The following is a 14,048-nucleotide window of genomic DNA, read 5'->3' as shown; positions in this document are numbered from 1 at the left end:
TTTCTCAACCTACTTTGCCCACCTATTTTTTTTTTTTTACCCATCTAGCCTCCCCATTCCACTCCCACACCTACTTTTTGCCTTTTTAACTTTCCAGCTCCTTTCTACACCTACTTTTTTGCCCCTTCTCGACTATTCTCCTGCACCTACTTTTTCCTTTTCTACACTCCTCACTCTTCTCCCACACATACTCTTGCCCCCTCTATGCTCCCTACTAATTTAGCCCATTTATCTTTCTAGCTCTTTTCTGCACCTACTTTTGACGCTCTATGTTCCCGACTCTTCTACTGCACCTACTTTGGCCGCTGTACACGCGCTCACGAATTTACTGCACCTACTTTTGCCCCTCTACACTTCCCATTTTTCTTCCCACACTATTTTTGCCGCTCTACACTTCCCACGCCTTTCATTTTTCCCCTCCACCTTGCCAGCTCTTTTCTGCACCTACTTTTGCCCACTTATTTTTACCCGTCTATGCTCCGCACTCTTCTCCCACACATACTTTTTGCCCATTTATCTTTCCAGATCTTTTCTACACCTACTTTTTTGTCCCTCTTCGACTTTTCTCCCACACCTACTTTTTGCTTCGCTACGCTCTCTCTTCTCCCCCACTACGCTTCCCACTCTTTTTGTGCACCTACTTTTGCCCCTCTATGCTTTCCACTCTTCTTCCCTTGCACCTACTTTTGCCTCCCCACCTTGCCAGCTCTTTTCTGCACCAACCCTTGATCCTCTATGTTCCCCACTCTTGTCCCACACCTCTTTTCCCGCACCTACTTTTGCCCCCATATGCTCCCCCATTCTTCTTTCGCATCCACTTTTGCACCCCTATGCTCCCCATTCTTGTTCTGCAGTAACATTTTTCTCCTCTAGACTCTGCACTCTTCTCCCACATCTATTTTTTCCCCCCCCCCCCCCCCCTACTTTTGCCCCTCTACGCTCCGTACTCTTCGCCCCTTTATGCTTCCCACTCTTCTTCCCCTACTACTTTTGCACCTTCACCTCTTTTGCCCCTCTATGCTCCCCACTCCTCATCTGCACCTACTTTGGCCGCTCTACGCTTCTGACTTTACTGCTGCACCTACTTTACGCTCCCTACTACTTTTGCCCTTTTATCTTTCCAGCCCTTTTCTGCACCTGTTTTTGCCCCTCTACGCTTCCTATTCTTTTCCCACACCTACTTTTGCTACTCTACATTCCCCACTTTGCTCCCCCACATATTTTTACCCATCTACGCTCCCCCCTCCTTTTGCACCTTCACACTTACCTACTCTTCTCCTGTCAAATATGGCTCCTCTACACTCCCTACTTTTCATTTGCACCTCCTTTTGCCCCTGCACCTTGCCAGCTCTGTTCTGCACCAACCTTTGCTCCTCTACGCTCCCCACTCTTAATCTGCACCTGGTATTGGGCATCTATTTTTTCAGCACCTATTTTTGCCCCTCCACCTTGCCAGCTCTTATATGCACTTACTTTTGCTCTTCTACACTCCGTACTGTTTTCCCGCACCTGTTTTCGCCCCTCTACTCTCCCTATTACTTGTGCCCATTTATCTTTCCAGCTCTGTTCTGCGCAAATCATTTTTCTTTCCAGCGCCTACTTTTGCCCCTCTACGTTTCCCACTATTCTCCCCCACCTACTTTTGCCCATCTAAGCTCCGTACTCTTCTCCCGCACCTACTTTTTTGCCTGTCTTTTTGCACTAATAATCTCTTTCTACTCTTATCACCCTTCCACAACTACTAATCTGTCTTACCTTACATACTCCTAACTTTCCAGTCCCTCCAAAGTTTAGTTTTCAACTAAACCTGCCTCCTCTCCCCTGCATCTTTTGCCCACTCTTGATGGTCTTGTGGTCCCCTCATACCTAGCTTTTCCCAGTGCACTGTTCTCACCCTCTCCTGCATCTGTTGTACCCTGTGTACTCCACTCTTCCACCTATTACCCAATGTCATCCCAGCTACTCTCACTCTCCTTGTAGGAGTACAAAAGGTTAAAGACAGATGCAGGAGAGAAAGTACAGAGGGCACGCACCTCCTGCCCACTGTTTTTACTCTTCTGTGCATACTGTCCACTCTTGTAGCCTCCACAGGCCAGTGCTCTCCTACAACTTCCATCCTTTGCTACACTAAATGCTCACCGTTTACCCTGTGCACCTTATTATCCTCACATACCCCCTGTTGTACGTACCTTTCTTGTCAACCATTATTAGGTATGTGTGGAGACAAGGTGGCTGAAAAAGATTTTAAAAGATCAGAGGCACAGAGATATGAAAGTATTTTGTTATATTTTTCAATTTTGCAATGTGTTCCTTATTTATAGATAGTTAGCAGTTTAGTACACAGTGTATTTGTGTTGATTTTGCTATTGCAGCAATGGTTACTATACACACCTCAACTCACCTGTATAGCCTATGCCTTAAAGTGGAGGTTGCAGTATTAGGTTTACTGATACCTTAAGCTGCACAGATCAGTTTTCAAGTAGCAAGTTCCCACTGGAGCATTTCTCCCAACCTCAAATTGGTGACAATCTGCCTCCCCCGCCAATCATTAGGGTAAATCTCACTAGTTGGGGTACAGCAATAAAAGAATAGAACAGGGGGGCTCTAACCTTTTTACACACCAATAAAATATAAAACTATATATATATATATATATATATATATATACATACACTTTATCAGATCTAATACTCTGTAGTCTATCTAACATGACCTATAGTAACAGTGAGCAATGAAGTTAGCGAATTGTGTGCACAATAAAATAAATGGCTACTTAAACAAACCAGGCCCATTCCTAAATCACTTACTACTGTAAAATGCCCCAAAATAAGGTTATTCTTTTATTTTAACCGCTATTTTTCTCCCCAGATGGCAATGACATCCCTGTCCTTCCGAATGAATACTTCCTACACTACATTACCCAGCAACCTGCACAGAAGGATCCAGGGGGTGAGGTTAGTATAATATAAACTTACAAGTACATTTCACATCTACACTATAGGTGATTTGTAAAAAGAAGGTGGAGGCTCCGATTAAGAGAAGGTCCATTTTACAGACATTGTCACTTTAGCCATTCATCCACTGACCTCCTTAAACTTATACCCTTACCATGGGTTCCTTATTGCTTCTTTCTCTGGCATTTAAATCAGCAATTATGTCATATCCTCAATCACGTGACACTAGGCCTAGGTAATGTCACAGAGAAGCAGACCACATGCTGTTCCATACCTGGGAATACCAGGTAATGTAACCAGCAGCAACAAAGGAAGAAGTGCCAATAGGGGGGTGGGGTGAAAAGTTATAAAGTCACTGTGCTCTGCATGGTCAAAGTGACATCTTATCTGTGCTACATTCTATTTGTAGCTCACCTCAGAGGACCATTAGTGAACAATCAGTGGTTACCTTTCATTATAAGAACCCCCCTGGTCTATATTGGCAATGTGATTACCAAACATTTCCCCATGTCATTAGGAGCCCCCGATTCTCTGCGCACAGACTGATGAAACAGACACCACCAATGTACGATAATCACTTCTTGTACTGCATGTTTTATTTGGCATACAGAAAACCATCATATCCCAGCACATCCCAATACACTTTTTGGAACAGGGAAACATCTATTTTTTGTGATACATTCTCCATTAACAATCCAGAATCTATTTTCTCTATTTTTACACACAGATGTTTTATCCAACATGACCAACATTCATGTAACACTGCGAGAACATAAGTACTTTCCCAGGAAGCCAGTTCAAAAATAGCGGCCGGAAAAATTAAAAATGGATGCATGTGTCCCCTCCCAGCTCTATTTCAGGCATCTGGGGACTGCACATTGCAATACTGGACTGCACTCCACCGCCATGTACTTAAAGGGGACCGCTGGATGAAATCTCTGAGGGGCTCACAGACCCAGGTAAGAAGCTTTGTTCTCACTCACTATGTCTGGGGACTGCATGGACAATGGTGGTACAGGGAACACAGTATTACAAAGAACAATCCAGGACTTATACAGAGAGACTACTTGTAGTTTTATGGTGCGGGGATGACCCTGGACAAATTTAGTGAAATAGAACTCACACATAGGGGAGTCTAGAACAATTACAATACCTTCAAAATTCTATTTTTTTTAAATGTAATGGTCTGTGACCTGTAGGGGAAATTGCAACTCGTTTCCTTACCCAGAGACACAAACACGAAGTAAGTGATCTCTTCAAAATAAAATAAACTTGTATCTGGCAATGTATGTTATAATTGACTAAAACTGTAATAGGAAGGTCTACCAAAGCAATCCAAATGCTTGGTATCCAATCAGAAAGCCCTTCTACTACACAGGTAGGTAGGTCTCAGGGCTGGTACACACTGGCAGATTTGTACGGCAATCAGCATGTGAAGGGATTTGCCATGTTTACCACACAACTGGTAAATGTGAGTATTGTGAATTGTAACTAAAGAATGTATGGGGATGATTGTTCTGCACACTGCAGTGCACCCCCATGTACATTGCCTGGTTACCACCCATAATACATTGCTGCCTGTACAGTACACACAACCAATCTTCTCACATTTTCTCATTTGTTTCTCAGTGTAATACCAACACATATGAGAACAGCATGACAGCACAGCACAAATATTGGTTGTTGAATACACTGATCAATAAGATGTGTCCAATTCATAATAAACAAACTCCATGAATGTTGGATTGGGTAAATTACTAAACACTGACCAGGAATTTCTCTCCACCAATGTATTCAGCAGAAGGGTGTGTCACTGATCAGAGCTGGACAATAGGTGCCATTGTACTAATCAACTAATATTGGGGAGATAGCCACCATTTACCTAGTTGGCACCTATTGGTCAATGTATGCTTGTTGGCATTTAACCAAGCATTAGGTTTTGATTTTTTTAGGAGAAAAAAAATCATCAGGACATCACAAAAGGCAAAAACCAATTCATTGCCTTGCACAAACCGATTGATACCCAACCGGAATAGTAAACTTATCCATACAACCCGAATTGTAATCTGGATGACAATCTTCATTTAGAGGGCTGGACATTCTAGAAAGGAAATGTATGAACTACCCCACCCCGTACACATCACAGTATTCATTAAACTGTATCAGATGCATTGGCAGTGTGCAATGTACACAAATGTCACCTATGTCTTATATAGGTAGAAGATGCAATGCTTTCATTTGTTTATTACTCTCAGTAAACCGTTTTCATGTCAAATCCACTACAGAGCTGCCAAGGGTGTAAAACAATGCAGAGATCTCTCAATCTTCAGTTCACCACCCTATAGAGCTGCATATAGTCACATCTCTGCGCTGATCTCCAGGCAGACAGCTAAATGCACAGATACTTTCATAAAAGGTTATCTAAGATTTAGAAGCAACTCTATTTGTAAAGATCTGCTCAAAACACAGCCCTAACTGATAGGGAGGGAGATACACAATATTATGTGGATAGGGGGAGAGGCAAAGTACACCAGGCTGATTTTAAGTCAATCTCGGGTACCTACACTGCATTTATTTCTACATTTAATTTTTAAATCATCATTTTATATCTTCCCGGAGTTCAGCTTTACCATCACATTGCAACATTCATGTGCATACTAAACGCAGGGATACAAGGTACACCTCATACTGAAGAGTCCTAGCCATAATCAGCAAAACCAAAAAAATCAAATCAGAAAACCAGCTGTAGTTGGCACTGCACCCCATGCCATCCACCAGTGCTATGCCAATCACAGACAGCAAAAGTAAACATTTGCATCCATGCAACTCTCAAATTTAACTCCTTAAAACATTTGTAGCCGAACAGCATTTACACAGCATTAGAAAAGATTTCTAGCTAAAAAACCCATCAACCCAGTTTGAGGATATTAGACAGTACTGGGAATGCAAGCTGCAGAAATACCTGGATGAAGCCCACCCTTTAGATTTGTGTTTAATATTCTCCAACCAAAGCCAAAGGTTGTGTTTAGAAGTTTCATCAATATCACCCAAAAACTTTGCAATTGGTTTGCTGCACAAACTTCTCTTCTACAGACTGCAGGGAACCGCTGCATATTAACATTCTTGGTGGACTATACTTCTCATAGAGCTTGGGAAGAGATAGAAGAAAAACTTTCTATATTTTTTTAATTGGGGTCACAGCTCATCAGAAACCTTCTATAGGTATTAGTAAGCTAAGGAGGCCTCCATTTTTCCAACTACAGTGGAAAATCACTTCAACGGGAAAAAAAACAAAACAAAAACCAAGCTAATAATTTTTTTTGAACTAAAAAGCCAGACACGCTTGAAATTTCAAGACAACTTGTCCATGATGCAGATGACAGATTTCATATTTTATACCAAATGACTGAAGGCCCAAAGATCATCACTTGGTAACATGCGGTTTTATTGTCACCTCCCTGGTGACGCTGAACACTCAGGTGTACATCATTTCTGCCATGTGCGACATTTTCTTTGGAATATACAAGTAATATTCCATGTACCCGGCCAGGTCTTCAATGGTGACATCGTCGACTGATGCTCGGGCCTGCTCTGAGCAGGAACGAGGGGAGCCAGATGCACTGGAGCCACCGGTGTGAGTTCTGTTTTGTAAAGGCTGAGAACAGTCCTCCTTCACGGTCTTCTCACACTCCGTTAGCATATCTCGCAAGCCTGAGAAGGAATAGACTTCCATGTTTTGCCAATTGTCGCATTGGCAATCTCTATTGTTGCAAGTACATTTCGTGGCGGTGCTGAGCTTAGACACAGAGTGGAAATCCGAAGGGAAGCCCGCCTTAGAGCTTGTTCCATGATCCAGTGGGGTGGGCAGCTGGGAGGAAGTCTCTGATAAAGATAACCCAGAAGACTCCAGACCAAATCTCCTGTAGCCATTGGCATTTAGCGTAGTGCTTGGTAGATCACTGGTGGTGGAACGACTGTTGGCGGCGGCACCTCCATCTGAAGCATCGCAGAGGGTCTTGTGCTTGAGCTGAGTGTTGCAAGACGTCTTTGCGCTGCAATGTGTAAACTTTGGAGGGTGGAGGACCGGAGATTTGGAGCGTCGCCTGCGAGGTGTTCTCGTGGTTCCTCTCGTAGTTTTTCTTGTTGATCTAAAAGTAAAAATTAAATCCAACAGTAATTAGAAAACTCTTATAATGGCTGCAGCTCTGGCCTAAAGATAGTTGAGTTCATTTATTAATGAAAGGGGTTCATTAATAAAATCAATGCAATGGCAATATAAATGTACTCCAAGCTGGTAACTCACAGAATTTACTTATCAAAAACAAGCTCCCTAATTGGAAGAAAGCCCTGTCATGTGATCTGTCAAAAATTGACAGGTTCTTCTTCAGTCACCAAACTCTGCTCCACTCAACAAAGAATTTTGCATCAATGAGCGCCACTATGCACAGAGCAATGTTCATCTTGTTGGCACGAAAACGCCATGTTGGAACTTTGCTGAAGCTACACTCATAATAATGTAACTCCCCTTCCCGTTTCTTTAGAAATCCAACCTTTTGCCTTTTGAATCAACAGATTTATTGCTTGCATTAAAGCAACCCCTGAATAAATCAAACATATATTAGTCAGCAGAGAATGAATATGGTGTGACACACTATTATTGCACAGTGCTGATAGTGGGGGTGTTTAGGGCTTTAGCACATCTCTATCTGGAGACAGAAGTATTCCTAATCCTATTTTTCTGAATGCTTTCTGTGTTAATAAAGAAACCGGTTCATAGTAAGCTATACAACACAAAACAAGTCTGCACAGAGCTCTTTGTCAGGCATAAATGTAAAAAATAGTTATTCCTGATCAATGTTTGTGTGGAACGGCCTCCTTAAGAATCTGCCGTCTGCTCCATGAAATACTTCCAGGCTAGTAAACAATCTGTGTTCCACTACATTGGTTTGGGATTAGATCAATCTACAGCTATTCTAACAATGCACAAGCTCTCCAACATCTCTACATGTTTGCTTTGGCCAAACTCAGCTTGTAGGCTTTTTCTTATCACGGCGACATGAGTCACTGAATTATCAGCGATGCAGTACTTAAGGGGACACAGCTACCCAAATAATATACCAGTACATACCACATAGACTGCACTTACATTTACATACACATTTCTATTGCTACTACTGAGTCTAGTGGCTTGCTGTATAATCAGATCTCCTACTATATTTCCTGCAATTACCATCTTTATTATATATTTTTATGGAACCAGGAGTACCAGAATCTCATCCTGGTTGTTTCATTCTCCACCACTCAAACTGAAATAAAAATTCCGGGGGACTACACTGAAGGGTAAAACAGACAAATGAAATCTTGTACACATTTACCCATGCCAGCTGTCCTTCAGGCAACCGAAAACCTTCGGCTTGGTGTCTTCCAATGAAGGCCTTCCAGATGTCCTTGTAGTGCAGCCATCGGCAGCAGACAGAGATGCTGTGGACCTGAAACAAACCACACAATAAATGTATAAATAAAAGATACATTACTGAACCAATCCATCTGCTGGATAAACTACTGCTAAACCAGAACCATTCCTCAACATTTCCTCAGAACACTTAGCATATATAACATTCATCTTTTCTGCTGATGAGTCCATGAATGAGTTAGGATGCTGTTGGTGTTCTAGGGATAGCGCTCATTCTAGCAGTTGTCTGCCTGCACTCCACAATCATACTGTGTACAACGTGAACATGACCGGTAGATGTGTGACAATGATACAACACCCCAAAAATATTCTTCTAGTTTCATTGGTTTCCCCCTATTTGTCCCTAGACTGTTCCTGGAGTATGATTATTGCAGGGATATCAATCCAATGTTTTCCTTTCAGGTAGTTATAGTTCCAGGTTTTAATGTATTTCTGTTTTTCTATATTGCTGACATCTTTCACAGTTGACGCTATGATTGCTATGCATTATGAAGTCTAACAGTCTTAAAGCTTGCGGACGCTTGTCTGGTCTGTTATTTTCTCTTTCCAAGAATATAAAGAAAAGAGTCCATTGTACTACAAGCAGTAAAATCTTTGTATTAATGGCCTTTTCATCTCCCACACGCCTTGCACAGCATCACATTAACCACAGACTATGCACCAGTCACAAAACCAATGGCTACCATTGCTGAGCTATCTATCCGAAAATACCAGCAGCCGGTCATGGCACCATATATGCAGACATGACTTCTTTCTGACTTTCCTGATCTACATACTTCTGGATCAGCATTATTACAGCCAGATAATTAGTATTTTCAGGAGAAGCTCTAATACAGAGATCTATGACTTTGGTAGTATAGTTCCAGCAGATCTCATTCTGTAGCACCCAGCTATGCAAGAAGAACCTTTCCTATGGCCTGCCAAGGTGTCTAATGGCCCGAAGCAGAGGAGGTGCTGAGTAACACCAAGTGTCTCGTACTGCTAGAAAGATAAATACTTACTGGTTGTAGTGCGCAGAATCATCTAAAGCATACAAAGCACTAGCACAGAACCTCCCCAGCACTCACCCTTCTGCATCCACACGCAGTTTTTTAAATGCACTTTGCAGGTTTTCATCATCTCCATCCTTGGCCTCCGATTCCATCACTGGCTTGTGAAAGCAAGAACTGCAGACGCAATCTATAGTGACACAGAAAGAGAAAAATGGTCAGAAAACAAATGTCTCCTTGTATTTTCACAATGTGATCATTGGAGAAAATGTGCGTTATTGTTTTAGGACAAAGATTTCACACCATACATGGAGCCGCAGCTCTGACTGACAAACAGCTCGGAGGATTGTGGACTTGGATGTAGCAGGAAATACACCAATTACCATGAAAAACATTTTTATGTTTGCTTAGATCATAAGAAAGGATAGTGGTAGCTGGAGAAGTTAGTGAACTCCCCACTGACTAAATAACACTGAATATGCATTTTTGATCAATTTGTGGTTTTTGACATTTGATTGAAGTATTACAATATATTATAATATAGGAATAGAAGCACTGGATACAATACACAGGGTCTAGGCATACCTGGGACTGCACCCCTACACAATCCCATGGGGTAATTGGTTACACAACTATAACAAAGTCTTGTATTTCCATACATATACACACTGCACAAACAAATGATTTACAGTAATATAACACGTATCCAACCCATGGAGCCATCACCTACATACAGTCCGTCCATTTGTCCAGCATGCACAGATCTATAGGCCCATAGACAGCCCATGTCAAGGCTCAGCTTGCAGAATCTATCTTACAGTACAAATCATAATATCCTTCCAGAACATGGATAGCAGAAAACATTATCAACACATCAAATCCACCATAAAACAAGACAAAATTGCAAAGCCATTCCTTCTGCCTATGGGTGGCCTGACCTTCATATGGAGGCCTGGATGTAACTTCCCATCAGGAACATGGTGACCAAGGATCAGGAAGGAGCACTGTGACATGGGGAGCAATATTTAGCAGCAATAAACACCCGCTTTTAGGGGAATTTTACACACAGCCAATCAGTGGGCAAGGAGTGGTCACATGACCATACATAACTGTGCCCACATGGATTAATATTCATAGGCTGGTATCTAGCAGAAGAGAACACTCGGATGATTCATTCCTGGGACACATGACTAGATGATGTCATGACCTTTAAATAAACAGAATTCATTCTATGAGTATTATTCACATCCCGTTATCACTGGAGAAAAACTTTGGTGATGTGAATAATCAAAACACCACATCTATATTTGTAAGGACAAAGCTGCTTCATCATGACATTAAAGCTGACCTCCAGCCTTCCCCTCAGTCCTGCACATATCATCGGCTTCTTTCCTGCCCTGTCTGATTTCACTGCATGCTGGGAGCTTGTTATAAGATGCATTAGAATCTGCAGCAAGTCAGGCAGTACCATACTGATTTCCACCATCATTCAGACTAGAGCTGTCCAGCTCCATTTCTCACCAGGATCTGAACACATTTTTAGTATTCTCTAACAGACAGCAGTAAGTTTATAAAGGGTCAGAAAATAACTCCGGTGATATGAAAATCCAGGGCTGTATGTGGCTCCCCAGCCTGCCAGTCTATCCCTGGGTACCAGGGAATCCAAAGAAGCTTTATACTAGATTCACCCAGTCTTACAATGTGTACCAGTAATGCCCAATCACTTTTCCAGAAACAAATGAATTGGTCAGGAATGATTTTATCACACAGCTCCCCCCTAGTCTCATGACATATAGTTGTACATAGACATACATGCTGCACAAACATTACAATAGCGGATGGCGGCCCCTGTATTGTATGACCTAACTCAGCGGTAACCAGCCAAAAACAGCCGGGTGGTTGCTGAAAAGTGCCAGGTGGTACGCCCAGCTAAAAGGGGCTGGAGAGAACACTGTACAGGATAAATCCTAGAGGGGTTAGTGAGATTTGTTATATTCATACATCAGGCCTCTGGGGATTACATTGTTTACAATGACAAACTGGTCATAGCCCGGCCCATAGGAAAATGATGCAAAGCAGGCCAATCACTGAGCAATAATCCCTGCGTGTGTACGTGATAGGACAAGAAAAGCAGAAAACCGATCATCCGTCTCCACAGGATCACAAAACGCTGATTCAGGCACTTTCATTAAACCGGCTGAAAACACATACAAATGCATCAAACGTCCGGAGACGCCATTATAACATTCAGTATAAAGTGAAAGACTTGGATGCATTTCCATTGAATACATCAGGGGGAATGCACAGCAGAAATAGCCTAGAAATAGCAGTGATCAGCGCTGAAAATCATATATCCAGCGCACATAGAGGATTGTCTGGAGTTCTGCTTTAATAAGCCAGTCAGTACAATGCAGGTGCTGCCACACGCTTCTATTTTTATCAGGAAAGGATTTTTGGAAGGAGAGATAAAAGGCGTCGGGCAGTCCACACTCCTTATAAAAATTCCTGCTGACTCCGGGGACTTATCGGGTCCATCTGCGAGATTACAAATGATAATAAACGTTGATAATGCGGCCTTTAATCTGCAACCCTTTGGAATAGAAGTGTCTCCCGCTTTGGTTTGTTCACAGCAGCCACATCAATTAGATTGCTGCTCATCCACTTAACGAGTCCTGGCAGGATCACGGTATTTCAGGACACAAGTGAGCAGGCTCATTAACACGTCAGGCTAAGTGTGCACATCTGTGCTTTTGTCTGGGATTATGGATAATACTCATCCCTGACCACAATCCTGAATGGAGAGACTATGGAACCCAACAAGACTTTCTGGTTATCAATGTGCCCCCAATAATAATGGCATGACTGGTATGACCAGGCTTACACCAGCTCTGTATGACATCATGGATATAATTGTCTGCTAAGATAGTACAGGATGAGCAATTATCTTCTGATTATAAAACTTTGTGTATGGGTATCCTGCAATAAAGACCAATCATTGCTGCCCTCTCTCCTTGTGCAGGGTGACTGGTCTGGTATCCGCCCCTTCTTGCAGTGGGTGGAGCTCTGCATTACATTGCAGATCAGTACTATGGATGTGGTCCCATTGGGAAGATTTTTCTAAAGAAGATTCCTCTGGTGACAACAGGGAAGGGATATTTCCAACACGGTCATAAATCAGCTTTCTATTGCCGTGTCCTTACTGTGAATGTTCCCTTACTTCCTAGCAGGCTCCTGCACCTGACCTATATTTTCCGGTATCCGCACATCATGGTCTTATTTTAGCACACACAGGTATTTCCCCCTCCAGAAGGGCCGGATTTTGCCCCGGCGTGTCATTAAAAGGATATAAAGAGAAGAGGACGAAGTTCACCAGTTGCATAACGTGCACACAATCACGGAATGCCAGGCTGCTTTATCATTAGAGACGTGTGAGCAACACCCTGCAATTACCCCCATCAACATGGCAAATACTGCCGAGCATCCAGTTATATAACCATGCCAGGGAAGATATCAGAGAAATAAATATATACAAAGATCTGTCACTCTATAACCAGAACTTATAAATATTGAGCTGCCAGCTCCCATGGTGGCACTAAATAATTCCCACCTTGCCTAAGAGGGCAAATCAGAGAACTTGTGACAAGTTTGTATTGTGGTTTTTGCTGAGTTTGAGCTCCTTCCTATCATGGTGACCCCATAACATGGGATGACAGGGGGCAGAAGACACACAGAGGGACAATACCTGAACTTCTTTCCAGCTTGTGCCCAGCAAACACCAAAAATCATGGCCATGGCACCCTGCAATCCCAGGTTATTGCACTCCGCCTGCAAGCCTGGGGTCAGCTCAGGATTTATAGTAAGTATTGCACCCAGAATCACATTTATTCCAGCAGCCTGGTCTACATTTAATAAAACAACATTCCAGATTTGGGCTTTAGGATTCAAGGAACACACATCGCTGCCGTGACTACAGAACTCCTTGTTGAAGGACAGAGGGGGGGTTCTGTAGTTCAGTATAAAAGGACTGGGCAGGGCTGATACCATGGCTTGGGATGTAAGTGCAGCATTGGCGCTGTGTTGTCAGCACAAACAAAAAAGCGCACAAATTTCTCTTCTGTATTTGTAGCATTTTCCAAGACGATAAAACAGAGGTGAGCATGTTCTGCATTTATCTGTCTCAGACAAAGGTTTCACAGATAATACAATGACGCTGGACGGACCCAACCAATGAGGACACAGCACAGGTAAGACGTCCCCCCCCATATATCAGGGGTGCACCTATCCCAGAAGGGGGGGGGGCAGAATGTGCTGGGTTTGATGGGCAGTATTACAAAATCAGAGGGTATGACGGGGGCAGAACGGTACCCCTGTCCTACCTCCATCTAATACTCCCCCATGCTACCCCTGTCCTACCTTCATCTAATACCCCCCCCCCCCATGCTGCCCTGTCACACCTCCATCTATTACCCCTTTTCTCACTCTTCTCCCCAGTTTCCCCCTGGTAATTGCTCCTTCTGCACTGGGGAAGGGGGGAATTCAATACATTGCCCAGATTTGACCTGCTCACCCCAAACACGCCTCCCCCTGCTGATGCTGAAAACAATTGCCCCCATTACACAATTGCCCCCCCCC

At 42.9% G+C, this 14,048-nt stretch overlaps 2 protein-coding genes and 1 long non-coding RNA gene across 6 annotated transcripts in view; 2 read left to right on the top strand and 1 right to left on the bottom strand.

The window, feature by feature from the left end:
* LOC140333110 (uncharacterized) overlaps positions 1–2,957 on the top strand; it is a 90,278-nt gene extending 87,321 nt beyond the window's left edge. For all 3 annotated transcript variants that reach the window (XR_011921287.1, XR_011921288.1, XR_011921286.1), the window contains one exon: positions 2,869–2,957. This is a non-coding gene — a long non-coding RNA (uncharacterized lncRNA). The remainder of the gene's footprint in view (positions 1–2,868) is intronic.
* A 563-nt stretch (positions 2,958–3,520) lies between these two features.
* Positions 3,521–14,048, bottom strand: part of OSER1 (oxidative stress responsive serine rich 1) — an 11,406-nt gene continuing 878 nt past the window's right edge. For both annotated transcript variants that reach the window (XM_072414533.1, XM_072414532.1), the window contains exons 2-4: positions 9,495–9,606; positions 8,330–8,443; positions 3,521–7,102 (exon numbers count right to left, since the gene is read on the bottom strand). In XM_072414533.1, the coding sequence (XP_072270634.1) occupies positions 6,430–7,102; positions 8,330–8,443; positions 9,495–9,571 (864 nt within the window). In that variant the 5' untranslated portion in view covers positions 9,572–9,606 and the 3' untranslated portion in view covers positions 3,521–6,429. The remainder of the gene's footprint in view (positions 7,103–8,329; positions 8,444–9,494; positions 9,607–14,048) is intronic.
* Positions 3,611–14,048, top strand: part of GDAP1L1 (ganglioside induced differentiation associated protein 1 like 1) — a 46,207-nt gene continuing 35,769 nt past the window's right edge. The window contains exon 1 of the mRNA XM_072414531.1: positions 3,611–3,913. Coding sequence (XP_072270632.1) covers positions 3,788–3,913 — 126 coding nt within the window. The 5' untranslated portion in view covers positions 3,611–3,787. The remainder of the gene's footprint in view (positions 3,914–14,048) is intronic.

Source organism: Pyxicephalus adspersus, chromosome 6, assembly GCF_032062135.1.
Source record: "Pyxicephalus adspersus chromosome 6, UCB_Pads_2.0, whole genome shotgun sequence".
NCBI classification, from domain to species: Eukaryota; Metazoa; Chordata; class Amphibia; order Anura; family Pyxicephalidae; genus Pyxicephalus; species Pyxicephalus adspersus.
This window is presented reverse-complemented; position numbering and strand designations above follow the sequence as displayed.